This window comes from Mugil cephalus, chromosome 9 (assembly GCF_022458985.1).
Source record: "Mugil cephalus isolate CIBA_MC_2020 chromosome 9, CIBA_Mcephalus_1.1, whole genome shotgun sequence".
Classification (NCBI taxonomy): Eukaryota; Metazoa; Chordata; class Actinopteri; order Mugiliformes; family Mugilidae; genus Mugil; species Mugil cephalus.
In genome coordinates, this window is record NC_061778.1 from 13,646,504 (window position 1) to 13,660,718 (window position 14,215).

Consider the following 14,215-nt stretch of genomic DNA (forward strand, 5'->3'; position numbering starts at 1 on the left):
CGAGAGTTTTCTGCCTCGGTTTAATCAAATGAAAGCTGATGAATGACCTGCATTAACATGATGAGCCGTACCTGTCTATAAATCACCACCTGTTTTTGAGACTTAAATTTATGAGAGTTTTATGACTCCTCCATAAACCGTCTCACAGCTAAGCACCCTCACCCATTTCTCCAGAAGTGTCTTTCATAAAAATAGGATTTAATAGGAAACAAGAATAACTTCATAAGATTATTATTTCACCTAAAAGGGCTGCTTTTAATCATTTTCTTTGTTCTGAAACTTACGAAGTATAATTATGCGTTTGTGCTAAAATAATAATAGCTAAAAGTAATAGGATTTCTGAATAAAATAGAGGGGAAAACATGATTATACATAAATGGAGGTTTAAGTATTGTAAATCAATTAAAACAGAAAAGAAAAGAATTAGGGGAAAAAATGCTAACAATTAAAAATAAAAACCAAGAGAGAGGAGAAACAAAAAAAAAAGCCACTCTCACAAATCCTTGTTTGCTTAAGGGCTTCATTAGGAACCAGAAATTCAGCAAAGTCAACTAATAAATGAATCCTCTCTGTTTGAAGTTAAAAGAAAGTGAAAAAGAAAAAAAAACATACATTTGCCCCTCGCCCCTTCTGCTTCACACTTGCTGGGTGGTGGAGGAACAGGTTAAGAATAGTTTGAACGCAGCTCAGCAGTGCTCAGCAGGCCACTCGCATACTTAGCCAGCCTGCGGCAATTAGGACTTGCGACTAATTAGCTAATAACTAGAGAGAATAAAGGCTGATGAGCAAGAAACTGATTAACCCAGTTAGACGTGTGCATAATATCTTTTCATCCTTTCTCGTATACACAACAAATGCTCACTTGTGGCCTTGACGTGTGGCGCGTTTATTACTGGGAATACGTCCACGGAGAAAATGTAGGTGGACGGGTTGAAGGGTCATGTGAGAAGAAGGTTTCATGGGAGACAAATTATGTTGCGTTAAAATATCCTGCAGTTATGCGATTATATTTATACTCTGACATTATTACCAGACACTCAGACAGTTGTTAGCAGAGAAGGCACACACACATACACACACACACAAAAGCTGACACGCAGATACGTGTGAGGAGCCGCTACACCAAAACTGTCAAAATAACATCTATGAGGTGGCACGAGGACCACAAAACTGCCCTTAAATATTTACAGGTAGGTGTAACACGGTTGCCACTTTTAGTCTGGAATCTATTGGACTGCAGCTTTTAAATCACGTAAACGTTAGCGGTGCACATCATCACCGGCAGTCAGTAATGTGTTTCTGTCATGAGATTCTATTCGGTGTAATTTTGCACGCCACAGTATTTCTCCCGTATCATCAGCTGCGACAGCTGCAAACGCCACCGACTTCAACCATTTGGTCCCCCTACATGCACACGTTCTCCTTTCCAGAACCCCATTCGGCCATTCGACACAGTGCTCGTTTTCTAATTCTCCTTGTAATGCCGCCTTAACAATGTGACTTTACTGTTACCCACCAACAAGACATTATGTCCACGTGTCAACCCTTAATGCATCGATCCGCGGCTGTAATGTCTTTCGGGTACGCCATATTGCTCTCAATGTGCAATTTACCAATTACGTTTCAATTTAAGGTCGTAATACATCACGGCTTTACTGTTTAATGGCCCTATTGTAGTTTTCTTTGGGCTCTCAAATTTGCTATGCATCACAATCCCTCTCAGCCTTGTGTCAATATCTACCAAACACAGTGGCCATTTCATCTCCACTTCCATTACACAGATATACAGCAGTGAAGCTCCCATCCGTAGGTGCTAATGCGTGGCATCGTGCATTTTAATAAAACGCACATAGCAGGATGCAGTGGTCGGGGCTGTGAGGGTGTTTGTACAGAGGAGATGAGAGAAAAAGCTGCCTCTCCCACTGTTTTCTGGCCCTTGCTGAGAGAGGCAGGCAGTAATTGGAATGGTCAGGGTGTGCCAGCTTCATTGGGGATAAGAGCAGGAAGGACAGAGTCTCTCCTAGAGACAGAGAGAGAGAGATGGTTTTCAACGCTGTCAGCAGATCAGAGTCTTTCTAATGATCTAATGGAATAATCTCGCTGTCACTCCAGGGATGGGTTAACCCCTCACCGACCGCTAACCGCTGACATGTTACGCTTGCAGTTTGTGTGCTTTGAGTTTTTTTTTTTTTTTTTTTTTTGCATTTTAGTGTGTGTGTGTCTATGTGTGTTCATTATGAATGCACCTTCTCCCTCTACCCCCCAACCCTCTCCCTCTGCAGCTCTCGTCAGCCCTGCTCTTTGATGCAGTGTACGCGGTGGTGGCAGCGGTCCAGGAGCTGAACCGAAGCCAGAACGTTGGCGCTACCCAGCTCTCCTGCAAGTCCTCCAAGATTTGGGAGCACGGCACCAGCCTCATGAATTACCTGAGGATGGTAAGATTGCTGCGAGTGATAAAGCTGACAAGAGTATTTGGCTTAAAGGAAATCTTCGACAATTTGGGGGAATGTGGTTATTTGCTTTTAGGAGTTAAATTGGTACATCCAGCAGCCCTAGATGGGAAAATCTGTGCGAAGAGATGCAGCTCCTCTGAAGATCACAAATTGACATGTTACACCTCATTATCTCCCACGGTGTTATCTGCTGTTAGAGGAAGCATCTACATCACAAAATACATGAAAAAAGTTAAGCAGTAATTACACCATGAGTAATGAACATCATCTAAGTAATGTGGTTGTTCCCTGCCCACCGGGGAACGCAGTCTAAACACAAACCACACACCAAGCAGCTTAGCTTAGCTTAGCTTAGCTTAGCTTAGCTTAGCATGAAGAATGAAACAGTAAGAAGTAGCTAACCGTGACTTTTTAAAGCTCTAAATCCAACAAACTAACACATTCTCTTTGGTATTGAATATTGAGCACACTCACACTCAAGTCCATATGTCCGTACACTGGTTGTCTAGGTAACCCTGTATATTCCCATTTCTTTGTAATGAAACAAGTAGTAGATAATAATACTGTAAACGCATGAGCAGAACTGGCTCTTCTTGACGCCCACTTTGAGCTTGGTGAATGTGTTTGTAGGGACCGAAGTTGTGGGCGGTTTACATGCACGTAAAAGACCAATTATGGCCTTAATCGGACTTTAACTGGACAACCTAAGTGCATGATACTCTGACTTAAATCGGAGTTCTCCAATTAAGACACTCAGATAATGCGATCGGAATTCAGGAATCTCCACCACGTATCCACTTAATTGGACTACAACAGGATAACGCGTGTGCGCACACTCCCTGAAACAAAAACATCCAAGAAAGTCGGCCGCAAAAGAAGAAGGTAAACAGAGCTGGTAGGAGAACCACCAGAAGTTGCACACAAATTACATACGAGATTAAAAAAGCTGTACTATTTTCCATCTGGTTGTTGCCTGTCTGCTGAAGGAACGACTCTTGTTTATTACATGACATAATAGGTCAACCAGAAAGGGGGCCGTATTAACATGCTATTATCCTGCTGAAAACACACATATCGCCACCTAGTGTGGAGGAGAAGGACATGTTCCCATCAGTTATATGATTTTCTCCGCTGCATGTAAACTGGGACTAGTACCGTATTCAGAAAGACAAATTCTGAGCATAGCTCGATTAAGCTGTGCATGTAAACACACTGAATGTTTGTGTCATATGTCAGTCAACTGTATCAGTCACATCAAGTGGTTGTGGTCTCAAACGTATCACCTCAAAGTGTAGTTTAACTTTGCATCACCAAAGTTTTTTTTAATTTTTTTTTACCTATCACTGCTGATAGTGGCTTCCTCTGTGTATAAAGTTATTCCCTAACACAATCTTCTTATAAAATCCAATGTTTTCATGTTTGCTCTTTGTTTTTGTGCAGATTAAGCAAATGTGATATAATGTTTTAATTAGTTTTGGAGGGCCTGGTAGTCGAGTTTTACTACCTCCAGAGAAATTAAAGCTAAATGTTATCCCTTGCTTCCAATCTTTAAAAAGCTTACTCACAAATTCATATTTACTGCACACAAAGGCCAGCGGTAACAGTCTTCTCATGCAGCCCTCAACAAAAGAGTAAATAAGCATATTTCACCAAAATGTCAAACCGTTTAGATTTTTAGCTATAGGTTGTTTACGTGCTTTTTATTTTTGTCAGATAATGGCTTGAATTTGATATCAGATAGCCAAGCCTATCAAGAGCTCCATTGCTGCTTCTCTTTTTAAATGTTAATTGGATATTTTAGAGCCTAGATATATTTACCACATGGCCGATAACATCTACGCTATTGTCGCCTTTAAAGATACACGCCCTATTCTCTAACCCAGTTTATCTCATCTCTACTTTCATAGTGAGAGACAATGTAGATAAAGATGTGCCATCACCGAATAAACCCAGTGTGTTTCCTGTTAGTGAGAAATGACCGTAAGTGATTCGAGGCACTTAAATGTGACACGTGCAGGATTTCGGACTGTTTGTCTTTCTCGTTCAGAGAAGGAAGGCATGACTAATCGATCACCTATTACTACAGCCTTATTATTCTAAATTTGATGTATAGCATTTCAGTAGCTTCACACAGAGCCAGTAAAGTTAATGTAGCCTCAAGTCATATCCGTAATAGGTGCTGCAGAGAGGAAGGCAGTGAAGGAGGGAGGATTTCTTGGTGAGGCCTTGTAACGTGTTGCTGTCTCTGTGTTGGATAGGTAGAATTGGAAGGTCTAACAGGCCACATTGAATTCAACAGCAAAGGACAGCGGTCCAACTACGCACTGAGGATCATGCAGAACAGCAAGGATGGCCTAAGGCAGGTAAAGTAACTCCCAGTCTTACAAATCTGACGTTGATGTTATTTGTCTTCAAGGAAATCACTTTCTCTAGGTTCACCAGAGCAGCCTGGGTGAAGCCTTAGCCGTAGCATGAAGTTCATGTGAGAAGAATTTGCATATAAATAGTCTTCTTTTTTTTCTTTTTCCTTTTTCATTTTTGAAGTGACCCACACAGATTCCTTCATTTTGTCTTCAGATAGAAACTGGCTATAATATAACTGTTATTGCTGAGCACAAAGCACTTCAGCACAGTCCTGTTCCCAGTAGGGCACTACCTCTGGCAAATGCTGCAGTTGTCTTTATGGCGGTGAGGTAACCGGAGCAGGATCGTTCAGTGGGGAGCGGCGATAACACTTCTTTAGTTGACATCTCTTGGTGAAAACAATCTCTATTATCTCGCAAGCATGAAAGTCAAGGTGCCAGAGCATGAAAATTAAACATTAGAGATGCCCGTTTAAAGGTGAGAGAAACATGTTTTGATGAAAAATAAATGTCAGAAGTCTCTTTTGGTGGATTAAAACAAAACTTTGTGAGACTTTAGAGTAACAAAATGGCCGTTATGTATCAGCAGGGATTTGCAGGCGATCAGTATCAGTCACTGACTGTGGTTCCCAACATTTTTTCCTTGAGTCTAAGAAAAACAGGCCCCCGACCCCATACACAAACAGACGCACCATTGGACCTTGCGGAGTATTATGCACTTCCATCTATACATGAATCATATTCAGGGCTTAAAGTAGAAAAAAAAAATCCTGAGCCTGAACTCTCTTCCGGGGGTGGGGCTCATTAGTTTGAGAAATTATTCGATTAGCAATTTAACCATTTAATTCTGTTTCAATTTATGCACAAATAACTATAGATCATATTCTAGCTTTAATTGCAAAATTTACATCCCAACATTTAATATTAATTATTATTTTTATTTTTTTTTTACTATTTTTGAGTTCTTTGTTTGCCATTAGGACACATTCTCCTAGCTTCATAAATTTACTCTCCATCTTTCTGATGACAGTGACCTCGATGGCTTAGATGATGCCTTCACAAAACCTCAGGAATTTCAGACTTATGATATTGTAGCGTTCACATTACAGGTTAACTCGGAGGAGAAAAAATATGTCTATACTGTGGTATACCGGCAACGTTTTGTGAATATTAAAATATGTGCAGCAGATGTGTTTTATTTTGGAAGCAGTAACTTCCAAGTGACAACTCAGAGCTAATTTTTTCCCAAGTTGTCTTGAATGCAGCATCAGCTGCAGCTGGTTCTATACCATGCTTCCCAGATCCACCCCCACCCTACTTCTGATTGGCTAGTGATGCTAGTTTGGAGGGTGAAAGTTGCTTTACTCTCATTCTATTGGTAGGTGAACTCAATATCCCTTATCAGCATTTTTTTTTCTTTTCACCAGAGATCTGCACAGTGCTGGAATACTTGATATTGAACATGTAGAGAAGCACACTATATACTGGTTAAAACTGGTGAATTAGGTGAAAAGTGATGGTGAGCTCAGACCAGACTGGTGTGGACTCCAGGTTGGGAACCACTGCTCTACATGCTTCACCAGGTTTCACTAAAACCACCTGAACCTCCTCACACGGTCTCAGGAAGCAGTGTCGCCCTCAGTTTTACATCGGGAGACGTACGGTGGCTTCAAATGCTTTAGACGCCCCTATAGATTAAGGACATTACAAGGATTACAAAGAGTGGACGTTGTCGGTATTGAAACACGAGTGACGAGAGGCTTAGCGCGGCTTAGAGGGCTATCTGTTAATGAATGGGTGGCAGAGCTGCCGGTGCATTCATGCCATGTACCGTATCTATTGTTCAAGGGTAGGTGATGTTATAGCTGCGATTTCTAATGCTTCATCTCATGTGTACAAGCTTTAGACGACGGATCTCTAATATTTCATTTGCAGAAGACTTTTCAAAGTCGCCTCGGTACATTTTGTCCTTGTACGAATGTCTAAATGTGGAATAAATGTTAAATTCAAGTACTGCGCGAATTTCCGTAAAGCCCCTGATGGAGAACCACTGACCACTGAGTTTAGTGAAGCAGAGAGAGACAAGAACATTGCATCAAATTCAAGACTGGCTGGGGAAAATCTCTTTGGGCGAAGTGATAACCCAGTACTCTCCCATCCATCACCTGCATCCCCGAACGCCACGGTGGAACTGAGCCGTCACCCGCAGTAAAAATCTGCAGTTGATCTCTCAGGTAAAAATCTCAGCTGGATGTGAGTAATGGACGGAAAGTGAAAATGATTCAGAGGTAAACACCAGCACAAAAGTAGCAGAGGCATTTAATAAGTGTGTGCCTACAGATAAAGAATCTGTCTGTAGTCATGTTTACTTTTATGGTAATCTTTGGATTTTTGAATATTTTTTTAAAGATAGCGTCCTTCGCATGAGTCGCATTACTGAGAAGCCCACCATTTCGTACACTGATGTGTTGTGACAGATATTACCGTGTGTACTGGGCATAAATAAAAATATATTGTTTCACATAATGGGAGAATTGAGGGGTGAAATGCAAACAATGGATGCGCGTGGATGAATTATGTAAGAACAAATATTATTTCAGTTTCTTTTGCCAGCTCTTTCTAAACAAATAGTTCTCGTAGTCCTAGAATTAAGAAACAGTTCAACTTTTACCTGGTGATTTATTCAGTGTGGCCTAATTAGGGAGGGTGTTGTTAACCATTATTATTATTTGGTTATTAATTAGCAAAGACAGCGTTGAATATGATTTCGCTTTAATGATTGTCGATGTAAATTGAAAATGCTTGCTGTATTATTGATCTGCAAAGGTTGCTTTCACCCACTTAGAGTGCGACGCTAATGGAAATCTATGTCATTTAGTTCAGTGAGTCTAAATGCACTGGAAAGCACTGCTGCCAGACTAGCCGTCTGTTCCAGGGAGTCTTTGTTGAGTACTAATCTGAAAAATAACAGAGGACAAAACTCACAGCGGTGTTCCAGATGAAGTTGGAAATCAGGCGAATCTTCTCTGTTTAGCTCAAAAATGTTCACTTGGTCTTCTTTAAACCTCAATAATAGTGTTGATTCGTTTATTAAGACGGGCGGGAAAGACAGGGCGTCATCTGGTAGATGTGACGTGTCGTTTAAAAAGGTGTTCCTCCTGTAGGCGTGACCGACCTGACGGATCTGACGGATCCACCAGGCCAACCACGCCTATGAATGGAGGAGAGAGTCCCATTTGTGAGACAATGTTTCACTGTGATTCATGGTCCGGTCCACCCACTTCCTCATCTCAGTGTCCTACATAATCCAGCGTTTAAATTTCTTATTTTCTGATTTGATGACTCTTGCTCCTGTCCAGTCCATAATGTAATTTTTTTTGGGTTTGCAATGTTCTGATATAGCCGAGTCTGTTCTTTTGCTTTTTCTTTTTCTGTTCTTGTGAGTCGACCAGAGATTTCCTTCTCGCATCCCTTCTTCCCTGTTTAGGTTCTTGTGCGTAGCAGCTGTGCCGCACTAGATGTGAAACACTAACGATCGAGTTAGTGCTTTATTTTCAGCTTTGTGCTTTTTTCTTTTCTTTTTTTTTTCCATTCTCTTTAGGTTCTCGTGCCTAGCAGCTGTGCTACAGTAAATGTGCAACACACTAATGATGTGCTTTTTCTGTCATTTTCAGTAAATGGCAATGGATGTAAACATTGTGATGGTGTGTTCCACGGCAATATACATATCCATGTGAAGTGAAGTTTTTGGGGCATTAGAACTGGTTTGCCTGTGCAGACATGGATGGATGGATGGATGGATGGATTATACACACACAAAATAAATAAAAATGAGGCAGAATGTATAAAAAAGTATGCATAAAGTAAATCATAAAATACATATATAAAAGTATATAAAAGAAATATAGACAAAATACATACAGTATATAACACAATACATATGGATATGAAGATATGTGATAATATATATGTATAGGTACGATGTACGGTACAGCATATAATGAGATTTATAACTCTTTATAATAAGAAGAATAAGCATTGATTTCAAATATAGTCCAGATGTGAAGACACACTTCTCATGCTTTATGTTGTAATGAATTACCTGTACGGCTTCCAAGTTTACAGTTAAGGGACAACTGATGGTCTTTTTGTGACAGTCATTTCATCAGATGCACAATATGTAACACAACAGTATACTCGGTTTCATCATATCTGCCTTGGCAGAGCACACGTAAGTGATGGGAGTCACGTTAATCAAGCTCTGCAGAAGAGAAGAGAAAACATCATCTCGTTTGTTTTGATGCAACCTAAATAAATACAGGAGTCAATCTCCTTTTTCTCGGCCCTTCACGTTTTCTCCGCTGTTGTTCAGTGCATACAATGAGAGGATTAAAGCTGACTTCGTGCTGGCATCTTTACTGCCCGATAGTGTACGCTAGTTGCGTGCAGCCTGCTCATAAAACGGTTTTTCTGTCAGGACATTCCCTCTTATAGACTGTTGTTTTCCATTTAAATATTATGCTTTATCTCCGTTTATGTTTTCCATGGCGCTCTAACAAACCGCGTATTTACCTATTCCTCAGCCTGACAGTCATGGTGTACACTTTCCCCGCTGTCCCTCCCAGCTGATGTGTTTTTCTGCCTGTGCTGCATTATGCGTAATGACTATTAACTTATCCATAATCCAACAAACCGTCACCTCTCAACTTGGCAGATGGCTTCATTTGTGCATTCTTATCATCTGCATTTCAAGTAGTTGTTGTTATTCTGTTATGACGCCGGCAGGGCACAGACAGTTGAGGCGCGGAGATAAAACATTTAAGCATTTCACACGGGATGATCGGGAAAGGAGGAGATGTCTGAATGTGAAGACGCTCTTACCTAAGCAACCTGTGACACGGCCAGACAGTGGCCCAGCTGCCTTGATTAACCTTGTCTGTCTCCTCATGTCCCCCGTTTATGCTGGCGAGGGTCCAGTCAAGCAGAAGGATAATGCTATCAGGCCTGATGTGATGATTTCAACCAGAAGTATTATAAAGCAGCCCTGCCAGTTATGTTAATGAGAAGAGGCAAGGTGTTAGACTGGGGACAGGTTGGGGGTGTTGTTTGTTTTGTTGACTAACACCTCCCACATGCTGTGGGGTTGGGGCTTGCTTCGGCCGGCCAGACGCTGGAGGTGCCAGGGCCTTGGCAGGGATGAGGAAGGTGGCCGGCTGCCCGCACGCACGGTTACGCATGCATGTAGAGTTTAGGCAAAATATTTGCAAACCGGAACACAAGTTGATCGGGTCTATTGTTTGGTTAAAGTGGAATAACAGGAATCGCACTCAGTGCCCAGTAAATGCACAACAATAATAATAATAATAATAACGAAGCGTTTCAGTCAAACAGGAAATTAAAAAGAAAAACTAACATATTGTGCAGTGACCTGCAGCATTCTACCCTTTTCATTTTACGTGTTTCTTACTGGGTAGCACCCATCACCCCCCTCATCTGAGTCTTGTGAAGATCACCTCACATGTGATACTCAGCTCCTCGGGGGCTTAACACTCTCCAGCCGCTCACCATCACAAATTGAATTTCTGTGGCAGGCATCTTCACACATTTGAAGGGTTTCCTGCTGCTTGGTCTGCTATCTATCTATCTATCTATCTATCTATGCATTGTCATCCATGCTTTGTATATTTTTCATTCAAACTTCTTTATTTCGCATTATTCATCACTGAATAATAGAAGTGGATCTTGACCAAACATGTTCTCATGTTAAATTCGTCAGACTTGGAGTTGCGTGTCCTGAAATGTCCCATTTGGAGCACAATAACTGTATAAATATAATAAAACACACATTTCACTGATAACTTCAAGCTTGAAAACAGCCATTTGCGATGACAGTTCATTTAGCCGGCCTTATCTCCTGGATGTGATGCGCCCGCATTATACAATCATAGTTATTTGTTCAGCTTTGGCAGGCGAAAGTGAACTTCCCAGCTGCTCCTGTGCGGGCCGCCAGGTGGGCCACTGATGATGGTGGAGCTGGCGCGGCATTGTCCGCACTCCGGCCAAGTCACCGCTGGCACCTCGAAAAGCCGACAACGGTCCACAGAGGAGGTGAGGGAGGCAGGTGGGTGGAGGAAGAGAAGGAAAAGAGCGACAAGGGGGGAGGGAGGGGGGCGAGAGGGTGACAGGCAGAGAGTAAATGAGGCAGAAAGGGCGTGAGAGAGAAAAATAGGGCAGAAGGAAAAGAGGTAAAAAACGGCGGTATAAAACCAGAAACGGTAAAATTATATGTCAGCAGCTGGGGCTCTTTCCTTCACACCTGCTCTGTCTTAGCTGTCACCAGCTCTCATGCTAAAGGAAACAACTGTGACCTTCACCCCCACTCCTGGTTGGAACGTCTAATGGTATTATTTAAAAAGAAGGGACTGTAATCCTCTGTATCTGGTACTTCGTCCCTTCGTGAGTCTGTGTAATGAGCCAGATAAAGGGGGCTCGTACATAAGAACGTCTTGAACTGTTTTTGAGTGTGAACATGTTTCACAGGGTTTTACTCTCCAGATGGTGTGAAAACCAGGGTTACGCTGTAAAACAGTATCGTTCTGGATATATATGACTCAACCTGTTCATCTGAATGCAGATGGCAAAATATTAGGTAGTTTCCTAACTCACACCCTTGTTGCTAGAGTGGATTATACACCAATCAGGCATAACATTATGACCTAATACTGTGTAGGTCTCCCTCGGGTTGAGGGTTGAGAGTTGAGGGGAGGGGCCTCTATGGATCATCTCACAGATACTTGATCATTGGGATCTAGTGAACTTGTGCTGTTTTTCCTGTTTTCTTGTGGAGTAGCTGTGTTTACATGGAGCAAAATATTCAAATTAGAATCGGTTGAGAAGCCCAAACCAAATAAAAATGCTCCATATAAACACCTATTTTGGAATAAACAGGGGTAAAATATTCCTTTTCCCAAACTGATCGAAAGTTATGAATCGGAACAAAGTGAGGCTGAGTTCCGTCTGAGCGCATGCTCTGTCTTGACGTAAATGTGCAGTGACGATTCATCAGGTGAAAATAAGGCACCATCAAAACGGAGCGCACAGATCTTTGTGGTGTTCGGAGGGGACACGGGCAGAACGAGGGGGGGAAACATCTCAAAGCACCAACAAAAAGACTCACTTCTGTACGCCTACTCCTCTTCAGTGCCTCCAGCAGGAGCTGTTGCATTCATAAACAATGGCAACTACCATGCTGATTAAACGAGAGACCTCCATCTTTGATCAATCATGTGATGTTTTCATCGATATGTGCATGTCACACATCTTTAAAACGTCTGTTCCGATCAAAAATAGTGGTACGAATAGATCACCTCACATGTAAACAGTTGACCTGAAACCTTCAATCAGAATGAGAAAAAAGTTTCCATGTAAACCCAGCTATTGCTGTGGGGTGGTGGGTTATCATGAATACCAGATCCAAAGGTTTCCCAGCAGAACATTGTATTGTCATAAGATCAAGATCAAGATGGTCTGTGTTATTCACATCTCCAATCAGTGGTTTTAATGTTACGGCTGATGTGAATATTTCATTGTTTGGGATCAAAAGCGTGAGAGCAGTTGTCTTTTGTTGTTATATTGGGTTGTGGCAGCTGTAGAACCGCTCTCTGACTGTCACGAGGCAGCGTGTGTTTCCATGTGCGTGCATGTCTTTTTTAGTTTATATGTGCGAGTGTTGACCATGGTGCTGCCGTCCCCCTGCTGCCTGCCTCCCTGCCTGCCTGCCTGCCTGCCTGCCTGCCTGCCTCTTGGCTCTCCACACACTCTCGCACAACAAGCCCACCACCATTTACTCTGGTTTAGCAGAGGCGCTAGTCCTTCCAAAACAAACACGCTGCAGCCCGCCAGCCGACTGCACCGCAGCACACACACACCATACCGACAGAGCAGTCCAGCATCTCCACAGCCCCCTGGCCTCCACGGACGGCCCCTCAATTTCTGCGTGGAGCTCAATGACAGCAGCGCGCCGGTTAATTGGAGGAAGCTGTAAAGTGAGTAATTATTGCAGTTTGGATTCGGCAAGCTGTTTCCCGTTAGAGGCTCTGTTGTGTGAGAGTATGTGAAGAGGGTGCTATCAAAGCTGTGCGCGCATTCCTATGCCCGCGTATGTGTCCGCACATACTACGGGCACATGTATGCATCTCCGCGCAGTGCAGGCAGGTAGGTGGTGAGTTGCAACTCTCTCGGCCAAGTTCAGGAGAGAAGAGAGTCGCTAATTAAGTTTTATAATGGAGATACTTAATCACTCCTTGGTACCGAAGCCACCCGAGACAGGGAGAGAGAAAAGTATTTTGAGTTGCAGACTAAGTTGGAGAGGCTATAAGAGGCTCCAGAGCAGGAAGTAGGTTATGAGAGGGTTATGGCGGGTCGAACTGACCAGAAGTGAGGAAGGCCAAAGGCCAACTCCAGCCTGACTCCAAGCAAATTGCTCTCATTATTGAGTCCACGGGTACTTTGCAAAATTCACTGTGCAAGAATAGATGTGGCTGTGACATTTTCTCACATTTAGACATTTTTGTGGGTTTTTTTTTTTGTTTTTTTTTTTAAGCTTGATAGCTCTGACACATTAAGTTGAGCATGGGCGTACAACTACTGTGAAAGAAGAACTAAAAGGAAATCTGAGGCATTCTGTTCGTGACTCAAACTTTACTGTAGTTGTCCTTGGAGCTGGACCTTTAGTTTTCAAATTGTGTTTCTCATCAAAAAAATGTAAAAATAGGACGTTTTCTTTAGCATTGTGTGTTTTTTTTTTCTTACATAACTTCCTGTGAAGTTTTAGAAGTCGCCCACAGGAAGATTTACTGAAAGAGAACGTGTCCCATCTCTTTCTTTTATCAGGGAGGAAAACATTGTGGCATTTGCAGTGAATTGACTAAATACAAAGAGCTGATTAGGTTGTGAGCTCGTGTGGAGGATATTTTAGTCACGTTCGACACCACAATCAAACTCATTTTGAATATTTTGCTTCCCATACTTACATGGGACTCTTCACGATGTTTTAAAGGCATGTGGATACAGTGTGCTTCCTTTTGTTGTGGATATTGATTTTCTTTTTCCTACACACTGTAGTCCCAGTGCATTCATACGTCCCCGTAGTAAATCTTCGTGAAGAGATCATCAATAGACTTCGACATCATCCAGAGCTGCCGTAGCACGTCCTTTTCAATTTCCTGAATTATCATTCGAACATTTACAGCCAGATTGCTTTTTTAATAAACTTTAGTCCCGAGGTGTCCTTGTGTCAAGGTCTTGAGAGGTGGAGCCAGGCGGTGCAGGTGACGAAGCGAGAGGAGGCCCTTTTTCTTTTTATCCATGTCTGCTTCCTTCTGTCTGAGGGAACGCAAA

The 14,215-nt window shown here is 42.3% G+C and overlaps 1 protein-coding gene across 2 annotated transcripts in view; it reads left to right on the plus strand.

Moving 5' to 3' along the window:
* The window catches only part of grik4 (glutamate receptor, ionotropic, kainate 4), a 280,111-nt gene that overhangs the window by 227,786 nt on the left and 38,110 nt on the right, over nucleotides 1-14,215 (plus strand). For both annotated transcript variants that reach the window (XM_047594954.1, XM_047594955.1), the window contains 2 exons: nucleotides 2,283-2,435; nucleotides 4,712-4,816. In XM_047594954.1, the coding sequence (XP_047450910.1) occupies nucleotides 2,283-2,435; nucleotides 4,712-4,816 (258 nt within the window). The remainder of the gene's footprint in view (nucleotides 1-2,282; nucleotides 2,436-4,711; nucleotides 4,817-14,215) is intronic.